Below are 13,922 nucleotides of genomic sequence, written 5' to 3'. Positions count from 1 at the left end.
AAAATATATTTTAAAATATTTAAGAATCTATTTAAAAATATATTTAATCATTTGTAATTCTGTATATTAGCAATAAACAGTTGAAATCTGAGAAAAGTTTTTTTTTTTTTAATTTTTTTTTTTTTTTAATGTTTATTTATTTTTGAGACAGAGAACATGAACGGGGGAGGGTCAGAGAGAGACAGAGACACAGAATCTGAAACAGGCTCCAGGCTCTGAGTTCTCAGCACAGAGCCTGATGCGGGGCTCGAACTCACAGACCGTGCGATCATGACCTGAGCCAAAGTCGGTCGCCCAACCGACTGAGCCACCCAGGCGCCCCTGAGAAAAGTTTTTAAACTGCGTTTGCAGTGACGTAAAGTTGGCTTAATGACGAAACGTGTGTGGGGTGTGGATGCTGGAGGCTGTAGGGTGTGAGAGGGGTCTTTAAAGGTCCAAAAGAGGGGTGCCTGGGGGGCTCAGCCAATTGAGCATCTGACTTGTTGATTTCAGCTCAGGTCATGATCCCAGGCTGTGCTGACAGCACAGAGTCTGCTTGGGATCCTCTCTCCTTCTGCCCTTCTGCTCCCCATCTCAAATTTAAAAATTAATAAATAAAAGTGCAAAAGAACGTTTGTGACTGGAAGGCAGCGTGGCCAAAAGCTGACAAGCTGATTCCAAAATTTATGTGGAAAGGCAGGGGAACTAGGATTACTAAAAACGTTTTTACAAAGGGGAACAAGGTTGGAAGACTCAACTGTACCTGATTTCAAGACTTTCTATTCGGTAGTAACCAACGCACCAGATGATCGGCAGACGATGGACATGTGGGCCAGCGGGGTCGACAGCCCGGAGAGAGAGCCACCGTGTCACGGCTGATCTTTGACAAGCGTGAAGGGAAATCCAAAGGAGAGGGGTCATCGTGTCAACTGATGTTGTCGGAACCACTGGCAAAAATGGAGCCTCCACCCACTCCTCACATTTTGGGGGAAACGCACTCAAAATGAGTCCTAGATTTAAATGTAATAGTGTTAGCCTTCCGGAAGAAAACGGGGAAGAACCACATGCGTGACTTTGGGGTAGGCACGGTTCTTAGATAGGGGGCCAGATGCATGGTTCAGAAAGGAAACACTTGGTAAGTTAGACTTTATCATAATTGAGAACTTTAGTTCTGTGAATGACACTTAACAAAATGAAAGGGCCAGCTACAGACTGGGGGAAAATACTTGCAAATCATGCAAGACAGAGGACCTGTATCCAAAATACAGTGAAACCTCGGTCTCAGCATAATTCGTTTCGGAAACATGCTTGTAATCCAAAGCACTTGTGTATCAAAGCGAATCTCCCCACGAGAAATAATGGGAAGTCAGATGATTTCATTCCACAACCCGAAGATTCATATAAAAAAGTATTATAATACTGTGATATAAGATAATAAGGAAAATACAAAATACAAAATAGAAAAATAAATTAACCTGCACTTAACTTTGAAAACCTTTGTGGCTGGTGTGAGGGAGACAGGAGGGAGGAGGGTTACTGTGTAGGACGACTTTCACTACCACTAGTGGAATCACTGCTATCTGTTGACTCGATGGAATCTTTCTCTGCGTGGGGGCCATTGTATACGCTCGCCCGGATCATGACTGCGGTGCAGTGTTAATAAACTCTTGTCATAGACTGTATGTAATGTAACTGGCAGTAAGGCAGCAGAGGAGAGGGTCTATATCTGCAGGCGGCCTGACCTAGAAGGAAGCAAAGGACTGTCCATAGGTGCTTGGCACACGCGTGCCAGTTGTGGGCACCTTCCAACGTCCTGAAAATTCACTGATTTCTGCCAAACACCGCGGCCTGAGACCCAGCATCCAAGCATATGAGACGATCACCCACAATCCCGCAGAGAGAGAGAGAGAGAGAGAGAGGAACCCTTGGCTCAGTTGTGATCATGTGACGTTCTGCATCATGTTCTACTCACAGCAAGACGTCGCTCGTGTATCAAGTTAAAATTTGTTAGAAACGTTTGATCGTCTTGCGGGACACTAGCAGGACAAGTTCCTCGCCGCCCAAGGTTTTATTTTGGATAAATATAAAGAGCCCTCAAAACTCAAAAAGAAGACCACCCAATTTTTTAAACGGGCAAAAGACGAACTGACGTGACGCCCAGGGTCACGACATGCAGGTGGCAAGTGAGCGTACGTGAAACTCCCGCCACCGCCGTTGCTGGGGGGCCGGCGACGACCCCCCCCGGGCAGGCAGGTCCAGAGCGTCGGCTGCAGCGCGGGCTCTCCCACGGCTGACGGAACACAGGATAGCACAGCCGCCCAGACGGAGCGTGGCTTGGAGTCTCTTGTGAAGTTAGACACGCACTGAGCACGGGAGGCAGCAGTCCTACTCCTGGGCCTTGACCAGAGAGAGATGAAGACTCGTGTTCACACGGAATCCTGTAGATAAATGATTACGGGAGCTAATTGCCCAAAACTGCAGACACGCACTGGGATAGTGTTCAGCAGTGAGAAGAAAAACCATCAGTCCAGCAACACGGGTGAGTCTTGACTGCGTTTTGCTACACAAAAGAAGTCAGGCTCAAAGGTCCGTGAGGTCCCATTCGCCTGCCAGCCTGGGAAGTGCCGAGTGATGGGGACAGAGGACGGGGGGTGGCTGCCCAGGGTCCAGGTAGGGAGGCCGAGAGGGGCAGCTGGGGGCAGCTGAGCTGATACGGTGTGGCCCTTGTGATCCCTCGGTTTCAAACCACATGACCTTCAGGTGGATTAACCTTTCCCAAAATTTGCTTGATTGTGTTTTTTACGGTTTGGGTTGCTGTCTAATAGAAAAGTACTTTCGGGTCTTTAAGATTTCATGTTTAAAAATTTAAATATAGTAACAATTCTCAGTACTTCTGGCTTTATGCTTGCTGTCTTCTGTCCGCATGAGTATGTGCCATGATCATCTGTATTCACTTGGAGGACACCACTCACCCCGAGGTTAGCTATGTGCCCTGGGGCGTCCCAGGCAGGACTCAAACCCGGGGCGGCCGGTCCCGAGCAGGGTCTGCCTGTTTGCCCGGACAGAGCTCCTGCTGAAGGAGTATCCCGTGCGTGTGTGAGGCAGGGGTGTAAAGAGCTGCACGTCAGTGACAGACACGCTCTTCCTCTCCCAGAACCGAAGGGAAGGCGTGTGTGGGCCCACGAGAGCCGCTGGACGAGTGGAATGGAATTGTGTTCGTGCACAGCACACTTGTACCCCCGAGTGCGGCGAGACTCTTGCTTTCGTCTTTCAGAGCCATTAACAAGCATCGCATCCAGAAGCTAGTGGTTTATGCGTATTTTCCAGGTTTTTTCTCCAATCTATTGTGTCGACAGTTCTTATGCCCATCTTGTAGCTTTTTGCCTCAGGAACCTACAGCCTGCTTGGATACAGGAGCTCCGCGCACACTGATACGTTCTCTTTAACAGACACCGTGTGATGACTTTGTCGCTTCTAATACAAGAAACAGCACGGATACCCCTTTGTGTCTTTCACTATATAAACTGATCATCGTGTCACATACATAATGTTGAACACATGTCAGCAAATCTGGCTACAGACTAAATCTGTTAGTTTTACATCAAAAAATTTAAGTTCTCTTTTAAAATACTCAGATAAAATCGGCCATGTGCTTAATGACACGTGCGTTTTGTTGAGGATCAAACACCTGTTGGCGTCCAGTCAGAGAAGCGTGCTTGGGAAATCGGCACTGAAAGGACCTGTGTGACACAGGTTAACGTTCTCCGCCTTTTTTAAATCAGCATTGCCTTTCAAAAACACCTGTTGTATCTGAACCTTACTTTTCACACGTAGGTATGCTAAGGACTCGGGTTTGGCGTGTAACTCAGGAAGGTGCTGGAGTGGCTACACGTGTCTCACGGCATGCGTCTCTTCTGTGAAGTTGTCACCTGACTCTAGGTGACCACGGCTCGGATGCAGACTGCTCTGGAGGTCGTCATGGAAATGCCCCCCTCCATCTCCCATATTCTTTTGCTGGCATCTGACAGCACTTTGACTCGGAGACCACCCACCTCCCCGGGCAGGGGGACCCTGGTCACAGACAGCTTCGGACTCTGGTCATTTGCAGTTGACTCTTGAACCTTGGGGGGTCAGGGGCACGGACGCTCTGTACAGTCAGAAATCTGCAGATCACTTTCGACTGCCCGGCATGTAACTGCCAACAGCCTGCCGTTAACCAGAATCCTCACTCATCACGTAAACCTTTGATTAACGTGGGCTTTGAATATCATGTGTTATATACGTCACACACCTCACAATAAAGTAGGCTGGAGAAAAAAAACGTTAAGAAAATTACAAGGAGGGGCACCTGGGTGGTTAAGTTGGATGAGCATCTGACTCTTGGTTTTGGCTCAGATCATGATCTGTTTGTGGGTTTGAGCCCCGCATGGGGCTCTGTGCTGACAGCTTGGATTCTCTCTCTCTCTCTCTCTCTCTCTCTCTCTCTCTCTGCTCCTCCCTAGTGTACTCTCTTTCTGTGTCTCTCTCTGAAAATAAACTTAAAAAAAAAAATCATAAGGACAAGGAAATACGTTTTCACTACCATATTTATTTAAAGAAGAACCCTCACAGTTCAAACCCATGTCAAGGGTCAGATGTACACATGAGCACAGCTAACCTGCAACGTGGACTTATGGAAAGCCCCAGGCTCTCTGTGTCTCTGTAAATGGGGATGATGTCTGCCTGTCTCACCACGACGCTGCATGGATGAGAACGTTGAAGCAGCGGTGTGGAAGAAACGCAGTGGTCTGTGAACACACGCATCTATCTGGTGGTGGCCCCGAGGGGCTCTGTCCGAGTGTCTGTCGTTCTCACGGCCTTGTCTAAGGAGCATTGCCTTGGAGCAGCCCTTAGCGCCAGCAGGTCAGTGCGGTTGGTTAATGGCCGAGTCTTCCCTCTTGGGTGTAGATGTCTTCAGGACGGAAGTCAGGCAAGGCCGCAGGCCGTGCTCCACCCTCCTGGACGCATCCCGAACGGCCCGGTCTAAGTTGCAAAAGGGAAGGTGGTTGTACGAAAACCACTCTGTCTGTCACTCTTGGACTCGTTTCCAGAAAGGATCTCAGGGTTCATAAGCTCCAACTTGAGCAGAGATAGACCGTCCGTTTTTATCTGGAGAAACTAAAAAATAAACATGGAGATGTTTGTTCGGAAGAAGTAAGGGCGTAAATGAAGTTGTTTTTACGACAAAGAAAGGCTTCATCTGCTAGTGCATTTAAGCGTTTGCTTACGCACATCCACTCCGAGCGTGTGGCTGCGGGTCACCAGAGGTCAGACGAGACATGGCTGTGTGCCGCAGGTGCACACGGGGGGCGCAGGCAGGTTGTGGGGGGCGGGGGGGTTGGGCCTCGGGGGCCTTTTAGCATTTGTGCTCATTCCTGGCTGTTTGAAAAGCTGTGTGTCACGCGTGTTCCGCTCTGTTAACTAAGATATTCCACTGTTTACCTCTAGGGGAGATCCTTGTCTTTTAAGACCTTCCTCGTCTGGGTTTTGATCAGCATTTACCAAGGTAAGACGGGCCTGCCTCTCCGGGACTGACGCGTCGTGTCCTCTAGCAATGCTGTTCTCACCCCTCGGTTCTATTCCAGAAGGTCACAGTTCCATCAGCAGCCCCGGACCCCTGCACGCTGCAGTGTGGCCTGATGTTTTGACTGGCGTGCGTCACCTAAAAACCTGTTTTTAATGAACTGTTAATCCAGGAACATCTCCACACGCACCTACACATTGTGTGCCCCACGCAGTGGTTTCCCTTCAAGGGTGAGAAACCTCACTTGGGTGGAGAGGAGCCGGCAGCCGCCTGGGCTGGGTGCTCCCGAGAAAGGGGAGGTCGCGGACGGTCAAGTCACCCCGCGTGCGTTCCCTCGAGAGCAGACCTGCCGGTGGGAGAGGCGACGCGGCCTTTCCTCCAGGTTGCAAACGTTCCTGCGCCTCTGCTTGGGGCCACGTGTTGTTTTAGCCGTAATCCGGAGTTTCCGTAAATCGTCAGTCAGCGCGACGTGTGGGGTGCACGCAGTCCCGTATTTTAAGTGTGACTCGTGTCAGGTGCTGCTTCTGCGATGTCGCCCCGCCGGCTTGCACGGCGCTCGTTTCGTACCCTGATCGGAGCCGCGTGTCCCCCGCTTGTGTGTTCCAGGTGGCATCCTCATGTACGGGGCCCTGCTCCTGTTCGAGTCCGAGTTTGTGCACGTGCTGGCCATCTCCTTCACGGCGCTCATCCTCACGGAGCTCCTGATGGTGGCCCTGACCATCAGGACGTGGCACTGGCTGATGGCGGTGGCCGAGGTCCTCAGCCTGGGCTGCTACGTGGCCTCGCTGGCTTTTCTGAATGAGTATTTTGGTAAGTTGCCTTGGAAATCTGGTTTGTTCAAAGTGTTTTTGAACATTTTTTATTGTTGCTTCTTACCACGTCGTCTTAAACCACAGATCACAGTTAAAACCCACGTCAGAACACTTCACTTGTCATAATTTGAAAAATTCAGATCGTCAGCACGCTGGCTTCTTAAAAGACACTGAAGATGACCGTTTCCACAAGTCTCCACGGTTTGTCCCTCTTCCCAGGGGACAGGCGGGCTTGCCCCCGACACGGAGGCCACAGGGCCCCACGGCAGCGGCACAAAGCGCCGTGGGCACTGTAATGGGGTCACTGGGCACGCTCACCCCCACTCCGCTGTCCCTGGCCTAGCGGCCTTGACAGGGTGGCCTCACAGAACCTGTCCCCACACGTGGCTGCTGGTCCACACTCAGACTGTGGCTCTGGTTGCCACCAGGCTGGTCCTGGTCATGCTGCCGTACAGATCAGAGGGAGAGTGGGCCAGAGTCGCCCTCACCTGCCACCTGATGCCACCTGCCCAGGACCCACCCGACTGCCTCGAAGCGCTTCCCTAGGGAGGGACTCCTGCCCGGAGAAGCCCCACGCGGTCCCTTCGTCACATTGTCCTCACCACACAGCAGCTCCTCCCTCCCTGTTGCCAGTCTAGGGCCTTTCCAGCCGGAGGTGGACGCCCAGTGGCCAGTTCCGTCGGGCGCCGTCCTGGAAGGGAATGATGTGGCCTTGGGACTGCAGGGATTTTAGAACTAGGGCAGTGAAAAGACAGGATATGGTCAGATGAGCCCAGAGGTGATGTTTGTCCTTCAGGCATCACCGTCAGGTGCTCGGGCCTCCCCCCACCCTGAGCCCCGGCCCCTGCAGGGTGGAAACGGTCCTTGGGTCCACACTGCACGTCAGAAACTCAGCTCAGTGACTGCTTTCCCGATCCGACGTGGAACTTCCCAGGGGACTTTGAGAAAAGGGAAAACTGCGTCGTGTCCCTGGTGATTTCGTCAGCGCCAATAACCGCAGCAAAAGACGCTGCCTGCTCGTACCCGCTGTCGCTGTGCCAAGCCACGCAGTTGCCCCCTTGCGTGGCTCAGGAGAGGTGAGTACCCCCCACCCCCCCCCCCCCCCCCCCAAGCAGCAGAACTGGGGTTGTCGCCTCAGGGCCTTGTGACATCAGCCTGTGGCCGGCCTCCCAGCAACAGTAAACCCGAACGGCCTCCAGACAGCCCCTCGTGTGACTGTGGTCTGTGCAGGCCAGCCCTTCCTTTAAGTTCACTCACTGAGGATTCCGTTCTGTCACCTGTCCCACGCGGCTGGACGCCCAGCCCGACGGGCGCCTGACACACCCCACAGAGGTTCCCAGCAGCGCATCGTGGCTCCGGTGAGCGGAGAGCAGACAGCTGGGGAGGAGCCCTGGCAGACAGACAGCCGCAGCCCCGGAGTGGGGCACAAACCTCAGAATGAGAGGAGCTGTGTCCGGTGGCCCAGAGCAGGGCAGGGGGAGTAGCGTGATAACAGAGACGTCGCAGGAGTGGGAGATGACGACCAAGGAGCCCTCCCCGAAGGTGAGCAAAGAGGCGGAGAGAGGGTTCGTGGGGTGCAAACCAGGAGGAGCACAGGTCCCTGCCCTTGACCACCAGGATCCCCAGGAAGAGAACACACAGCATGGGAATGAGTTCGGAAACAGCACAAGAAAAAGCCAGATCCGAAGTCCCTGTGTCTGCGGGGGACAAGACCCACCTTCCTCGGAAGCTCCAGACGCCCCCGAGGATGGGAGGTCCCCACGGCTCTGAGGGAGAGGCCAGAGCAGCCTCTGCGGGCGGTCAGGAGCGTGAGCGTGCCCTGCAGAGGCGTCCGGGGAGTATGAGTCGCCGCCCCAGGTTCCGAGGGCAGCATGCACGGCTGAGCAGGAGAGCGGCTCCGGCCTGGCCACGGGGAGAGGAGGGGACGGTGCGGGCAGACACGCGCGCTCCGTGGAAGCCACTTCTGGGAGCACTGTCCGAGGCCGCCGGCCGATGGAGGCTGATTCCCAGGCCCGGCCCGTCTGCAGGAGAGCCGGGGGCTTCCAGAAGGTCTCCGTGTTGAGTGGCCTCTTTGGGGGCAGGTCACGGTCCCGGCAAGGGCTGTGCTCTGGGGCAGCACCGAGGCGTCGAGGGCACCGCCGGGCCGGGTCCGGGCCGGCCTGCGCGACTCCAGCCAGCGCCTGGTGCCCGGGGCGCGTGACGAGGCCACGTGCCGTGGGCGCACCACTCCTGTGGCTTCGCGGGGCATCGGGGCAACTTGCTGCCTGGGCAGGTGCAGGACCCCGCGGGAGGGATCTTCGCGGCGAGGGGCACGGGGCGTGGGAGTCACTCGGGTGAGTGCCTCCGAGAGCCAGCGTCTTGCCGTTGGCGCGTGTGGGGTTGCGGCAGGCGGGAGGAGGTGAGAAGGTAGAGTGCCGCGTGGCCCTGGGGATGAGGGCAGGAGGATGGCCCTGGAGTCTACGTGACTTGCCCCCCTTAAGATGCTGGCGGGCCCTCCCTGGTCAGCCGTCGGGTCAGAGCATCGCCTGTGGGGATGTCGACGTGTGTCAGAAAATTCGTCTTGGGGCAGAAGCCTCGGTCCCCGAAAATCAAAACGGCGACGTTTTTCTGTGAGTAAGCAGCGTTCCAGGCCACACCACGAGTCTTTGGGGCAAAGTTGTCTTCACCAGGAGAGAAAGAGAAGAGCCTCAAACTGCTGTGGAAGAGTCGACACAGACACAGGCGTCTGGGGTGAGGACTGGTGGTCACGCACGGCAGCCCCTCCCGGAAGCACGTCTGTCCTTCGCGTCAGGACCAGTCACCAGCGACCTTCGTGTCAGGTGCGGGACCTTCCAGTAGGCGTGTGCACACGGCGCCTGGGGAAGCGCCACACACAGTGTGTTTTGCCTTTGAGACTAAATCCCCCGGAACCTTGAGGTCTGGATCCTATAGGGAATGTTGGGGGATGCGCCTTAAAGTTGCAGGAAGTTGGGGCGCGTGGGGGCTCAGTCGGTCGATCGTCCGACCCTTGATTTCGACTCAGACCGTGATCTCACAGTTCATGGGATCCAGCCCCACCGCCCTGACAGTGCGGCGCCTGCTGGGGATTCTCTCTGTCCCTCTCTCTCCGCCCCTGCCCTGTCCGCACTGGCTCGCTCCCTCAAAATTAGAAAATAAACAATTAAAAAATGAGTAAGTTGCCATGAGTCAGTTATTGTCTTTCAGTTATGGTTTAAAACATCTTACGGGGCGCCTAGTGGCTCAGCCGGTTGGCCTTCTGACTCCTGATTTCAGCTCAGGTCATGATCCCAGGCCGTGGGTTGGAGCCCCGCATCGGGCTCCTCACTGGCCGTGGAGCCTGCTTGCGTCTCTCTCTCTCTCTCTCTCTCCCTCCCTCCCTCCCTCCCTCCCTCCCTCCCTCCCTCCCTCCCTCTCTGCCTCTCTCCCCTGCTCACGCTTTTTCTAAATAAATAAGTAAACTTTACAAAAAAGCAACACTGTATGCCGACACGACAGGCAGGAACACGAAAGCACTGAAACCACAATTACAGATGCATTTCCCATGGTCATGTTTACCGCTGACAGCTTGCGAGGTCCTGGTACCCCCTTCGCCTCTCCTCTGTCGTCCCCGTTCCTGGCCTGTTTTCAGACAGGTGCAGGCAGAGTGTCTCCGGAGCTTTCTTAGCTGATGTTGTTGCTTCTTTCACAAGGACACAAATTTAGCGGAAGAGTTGGAGACAGGAAGTGATGACCAGTCTCCCTTGGTTTCTCGCTGACTCTCCTTGTGCCACGGGCCGGCGTTGGGCTCTTTCCCGCTGAGGTTCCCCCACCTCTGCTGGGTGAGGGCAGGTGCCCAGGCCTCTGCGTCTGCTGCTGAGAATCGCGTCCGTCAGGGCGCCGTGCATCCCTCCCTGTGGCTGGTTTTGCTTTTCTGTCTTTAGTGGTTGAGGCCCTGGAAAACACTGGCAGGGTTTTTCAAAGCACGGTGAAATCCAGACCATATCCAACCGTCTGCGGGCTCGGCCCTGCCTTCGACGCGTGTGGAATCCGTGAGTCGTGCCAGGGCGAGAGCGAGCACTGAGTGTGGGCTCCTGCATGCGCCTCCTCCCAGGACGCATCTGGGCAGCCCGGCTTTCTCCGCCTGGGCGGAAAGGCGAGCCTGTGGGCCCCTCGGGCTGACGGCCCCATCCGCCAACACAGAGGTCACGGTGCGGGGGGTCACCTCCCAGACTGGGTACGACAGACTGCGCCGAGCCTCCACCCGCCGGAGGGCATTTGGGGACGTCGTACTGGGTCTCTAAAATCTGGTTTCCGTTTCTTCTGCTGAAAGAGCCCATCACGCCAGGTGCGCGGGCCCGTCTCTAGCGTCTGCGGGGACGCGCCACGGCCGCGGGTCTGCGGCTTCGGGCCGCCTCTTCAACCTGTTCCTGCCTCTTCCCTACAGATGTTGCCTTCATCACGACCGTGACCTTCGTGTGGAAAGTGTCGGCCATCACCATGGTCAGCTGTCTGCCGCTGTACGTCCTCAAGTACTTGAAGCGGAAGCTGTCTCCCCCCAGCTACACCAAGCTCACGTCCTAGGCCGGCCACAGCGGCAGCGCGGGGGCCGTGCGGGGCTGCGGGGAGGTCGGGAAGGGACGAGCCCGAGGGCCCGGGGCCCCCCGCCGCCTGGACGCTCCCGGCCCGCGTGGCGAGTCGCGCTCACCGTTGCTCACGACTGCGTTTCCGTGTCAAACCACTCGCGTTTCTTTCGAAAAGAAGCCCTACTTTCTCCCACTGTTACTGTAAAGCATTCATCTGACTCTCGTGTTCTGAGAATTAAAGTGAAAGTTTATTTAGCATTTGGCCATTTCCTAACATTCAGATTCTTTCTCCGATGTCCCGGTAGAGAAAGCCCCTTCACTTAACCAGAATAAAGTCTAGACGCCAAACGCTGGTGTCTGTGTTTGCTGCCGATGCCTCCCCGCCGGTCACACTTCCCCCGCGGGGACTCGAGTTCCCAACGTGAAGGGCCGCGTCTCCACACGCGCTGCAGCCAAGCTGGAAGAGGGGCCGCGTCTCTGCACTAAGTCCGTGGCCGCCACCAGCGATGTGCGCTCGAGGGCATCGCCGCTAAGTAAACCCGCTTCTAGCGGGGAAACCCCCGCACCGGGTCTGGAAGTGGACCCTGGCGGTCCTGTGCGCTCACAGCGCTGCCTCGCCCGCCCCAACCCTGCTGGTCCCGGCGCTGGGGTCGTAAGCGCGCACACGCACCTGACAGCGCCCTGCTAGAACCAGCCCGTGTGTTTCCGGCTGCCATTAGGGTTTGTGCACCTACGCAGCTGTGTTTGTCCAATGGGGTGTTTTTCCAGGCGCGGAGGTGGCCCCTGCCACTCTGTGGAGCACCCTGGGTGTCACTGGTGACCCCCGACCCCCCCGCCCATCACCAGGAGCAGACTGGGGGGTTCCAAGCGGTGGGCTCTTGGCTGGAAGGGCAGCTCCTCCCTGTGTCCTGAGGCCGGGTGCCTCCCATGCCAGGTGGTTCTGGTCTGTTCTCACCCTTCAGCTCGGCCTTCCCCAGCAGGTGGCCCGTCCCCCAGTCACCACGGGGTCATCAGCCACCGGTGGAGCCGCACGCCGTGTCCTCGGGCACCACCCACCTCCTGGGCGTCCCTGCGGTGTCCTCCCAAAGCAGAAAGGCAGCAGCTGCGAGGAAGGAGCGCGGGCAGGAAGCTGCTTCGGCGGGGGGCCAAGCGCTGGGGCCCCCGCTGCCGGCCGGATGTAGCCATCTCCGGCCGCGGAGCCGGCCCCGCGCGCTGTGGGCTCAGGTCCTGAGGCCACAGCGCATGCAGCCTGTGGCGGGGACAGGAGCACAGCCGGAACTTGGGGCATCACAGAAATCTCAGCCCGTCCACAGCCAACGGCCTGTGGGACACGCAGGATGTCCCAGAGCAAATGGGGGGGGGTCCGCCTCGGAATTGCTTAGTTGCGACATAATGAGTTGTGAGCGACCAGAAACCTGAGAAACCAGGAAGCTCTGGGAATGGTTCTGCAGAGTGATTTAAAGATCCACAGGGACGCCTGGGTGCCTCAGTCGGCTGAGCGTCCGACTGTGGGTTTCGGCTCAGGTCATGGTCTCTCACGATTCGTGGCATCGAGCCCTGAATCGGGTTCTGCACGGACAGCACGGAGCCTGCTTCGGATTCTCTGCTCCCTCTCTCTCTCTCTCTCTCTGTCTGCTCCTCCTCCACTCACACTCTCCCTCTAAAAATTTTAAAAATAAAAATAATGAAAATAAAAAAATAAACTTCTCCAAGCCATGGGGTCTTAGCTGGATTCTGACTAAGCAGACGGAGTTCGACCTGAGTCCTGAGAAATGAAGGCGCATTACGTCCGAATTAGACTCCGAGCTCAGGTGTGTTTTCATCTGCGAAGGGGGAGCGATCTCTGCCACCAGGGCTGAGTGACGTGACAGTGGCAATAACAGAAGCTCTCCGTGGGCGGCTGGCGCACGGTGGTGGCACGGGCGATGTCTGTGACTCCAGCCCTCTGCCAGGTGACGCAAGGCAGCTGCCCCACGAGGGTCACCCTGTCCCAGTCAGGTTCACGTTTACGAACCAGCCCTGCAGAGACGGGAGGGCGCTGCACAGGGAGGCGGCGGGCAGCGACCGTCCCCGCGCTTGGTCCCCGGCCCAAGTCGCCAAGCCCCGTCAGCTCCATTTGCGAAAGCTGTCCGACCCTGTAGGACTTCAGGGTTGCTTTGCCGCCTTTTGGGCGTGCAAAGTGCGTTTTAATTGTCTGATAGTGTAGCCGTGTTCTCCCTGTCTGCTGTGAGCCACACGCAGTGCGTGGTGTCTGTTGTGCGCACAGTGGGTGTGCACGGTGCCCGTGGTGGGTGCCCGCGGGGCAGGTGCTGCCCTCGCAGGGATGGGCCTGCCCCCCTGCCGAGGAAACTCGCCGAGGCGGAGAGGCGCGCTCCGGAAGCCAAGGGCGGGTGACCGGCTCCTCCGAGGAGGTGAGGCCCACGCTGAAAAAGAAGCGACAGCAGCTTTCTCCAGGCCCTGCGGTGGGGGAGCTCAGCAGGCCGGGGCGGGACCAGAGGCCCACAGCTGGCAGGCAAGGCCGACTCGGCACTCGGACTGTGTGGCCCAAGCACCTGGACAGATCACGAACGCTTTGGGGGGAGGACGACACCGCACATCAGACAGCCCCAGGAAATTCGACGAGCGAGAGGAAAGGGTCTCGAGGTCAGGAGGTGGAGGGCGCGTGCGGAGGCCTGTGTGTTTACAGACCGTGACAGGCAGTCAGGACAGCCCGCCGCCAGGGAATTTAGACCAGTTCATGTTAATGAGGAACATGGGCACGAGAGGGGCCTGGTGTGAGGAGGTGCTGAGTGTTTTACCCCAGTGCCTCACCGCCACTGGAGCTCTGACGCGTGCAGTAGGGTGGACAGGCGGTTGAATGGGCAGATGGGTGGACAGGCGGGTGACGCGGTGGGCAGGTAGATGAATGGACAGGTGGGAGAAGGGGTGGATGAAGGCACAGTTGGGTGCATGGATGGATGACAGGGTGGGCAGGCAGGTGGGTGGGTGGCCAGGTGGATGAGTGGA

General features: G+C 56.6%; 1 protein-coding gene across 8 annotated transcripts in view; it reads left to right on the top strand.

Moving 5' to 3' along the window:
- Positions 1–11,264, top strand: part of ATP9B (ATPase phospholipid transporting 9B (putative)) — a 259,429-nt gene extending 248,165 nt beyond the window's left edge. For 6 of the 8 annotated variants that reach the window (XM_040478534.1, XM_040478532.1, XM_040478531.1 and 3 more), the window contains 3 exons: positions 5,467–5,524; positions 6,149–6,352; positions 10,778–11,264. In XM_040478534.1, the coding sequence (XP_040334468.1) occupies positions 5,467–5,524; positions 6,149–6,352; positions 10,778–10,914 (399 nt within the window). In that variant the 3' untranslated portion in view covers positions 10,915–11,264. Of the gene's footprint in view, positions 1–5,466; positions 5,525–6,148; positions 6,353–6,438; positions 6,481–10,777 lie in introns of those variants that run through there. The other 2 variants (XM_040478530.1, XM_040478533.1) reach the window with 2 other exon arrangements.
- Positions 11,265–13,922: the final 2,658 nt, after the last annotated feature.

The sequence above is a fragment of the Herpailurus yagouaroundi genome, unplaced genomic scaffold (genome assembly GCF_014898765.1).
Source record: "Herpailurus yagouaroundi ecotype Mexico unplaced genomic scaffold, PumYag 142, whole genome shotgun sequence".
Lineage (NCBI taxonomy): Eukaryota > Metazoa > Chordata > Mammalia > Carnivora > Felidae > Herpailurus > Herpailurus yagouaroundi.
This window is presented reverse-complemented; position numbering and strand designations above follow the sequence as displayed.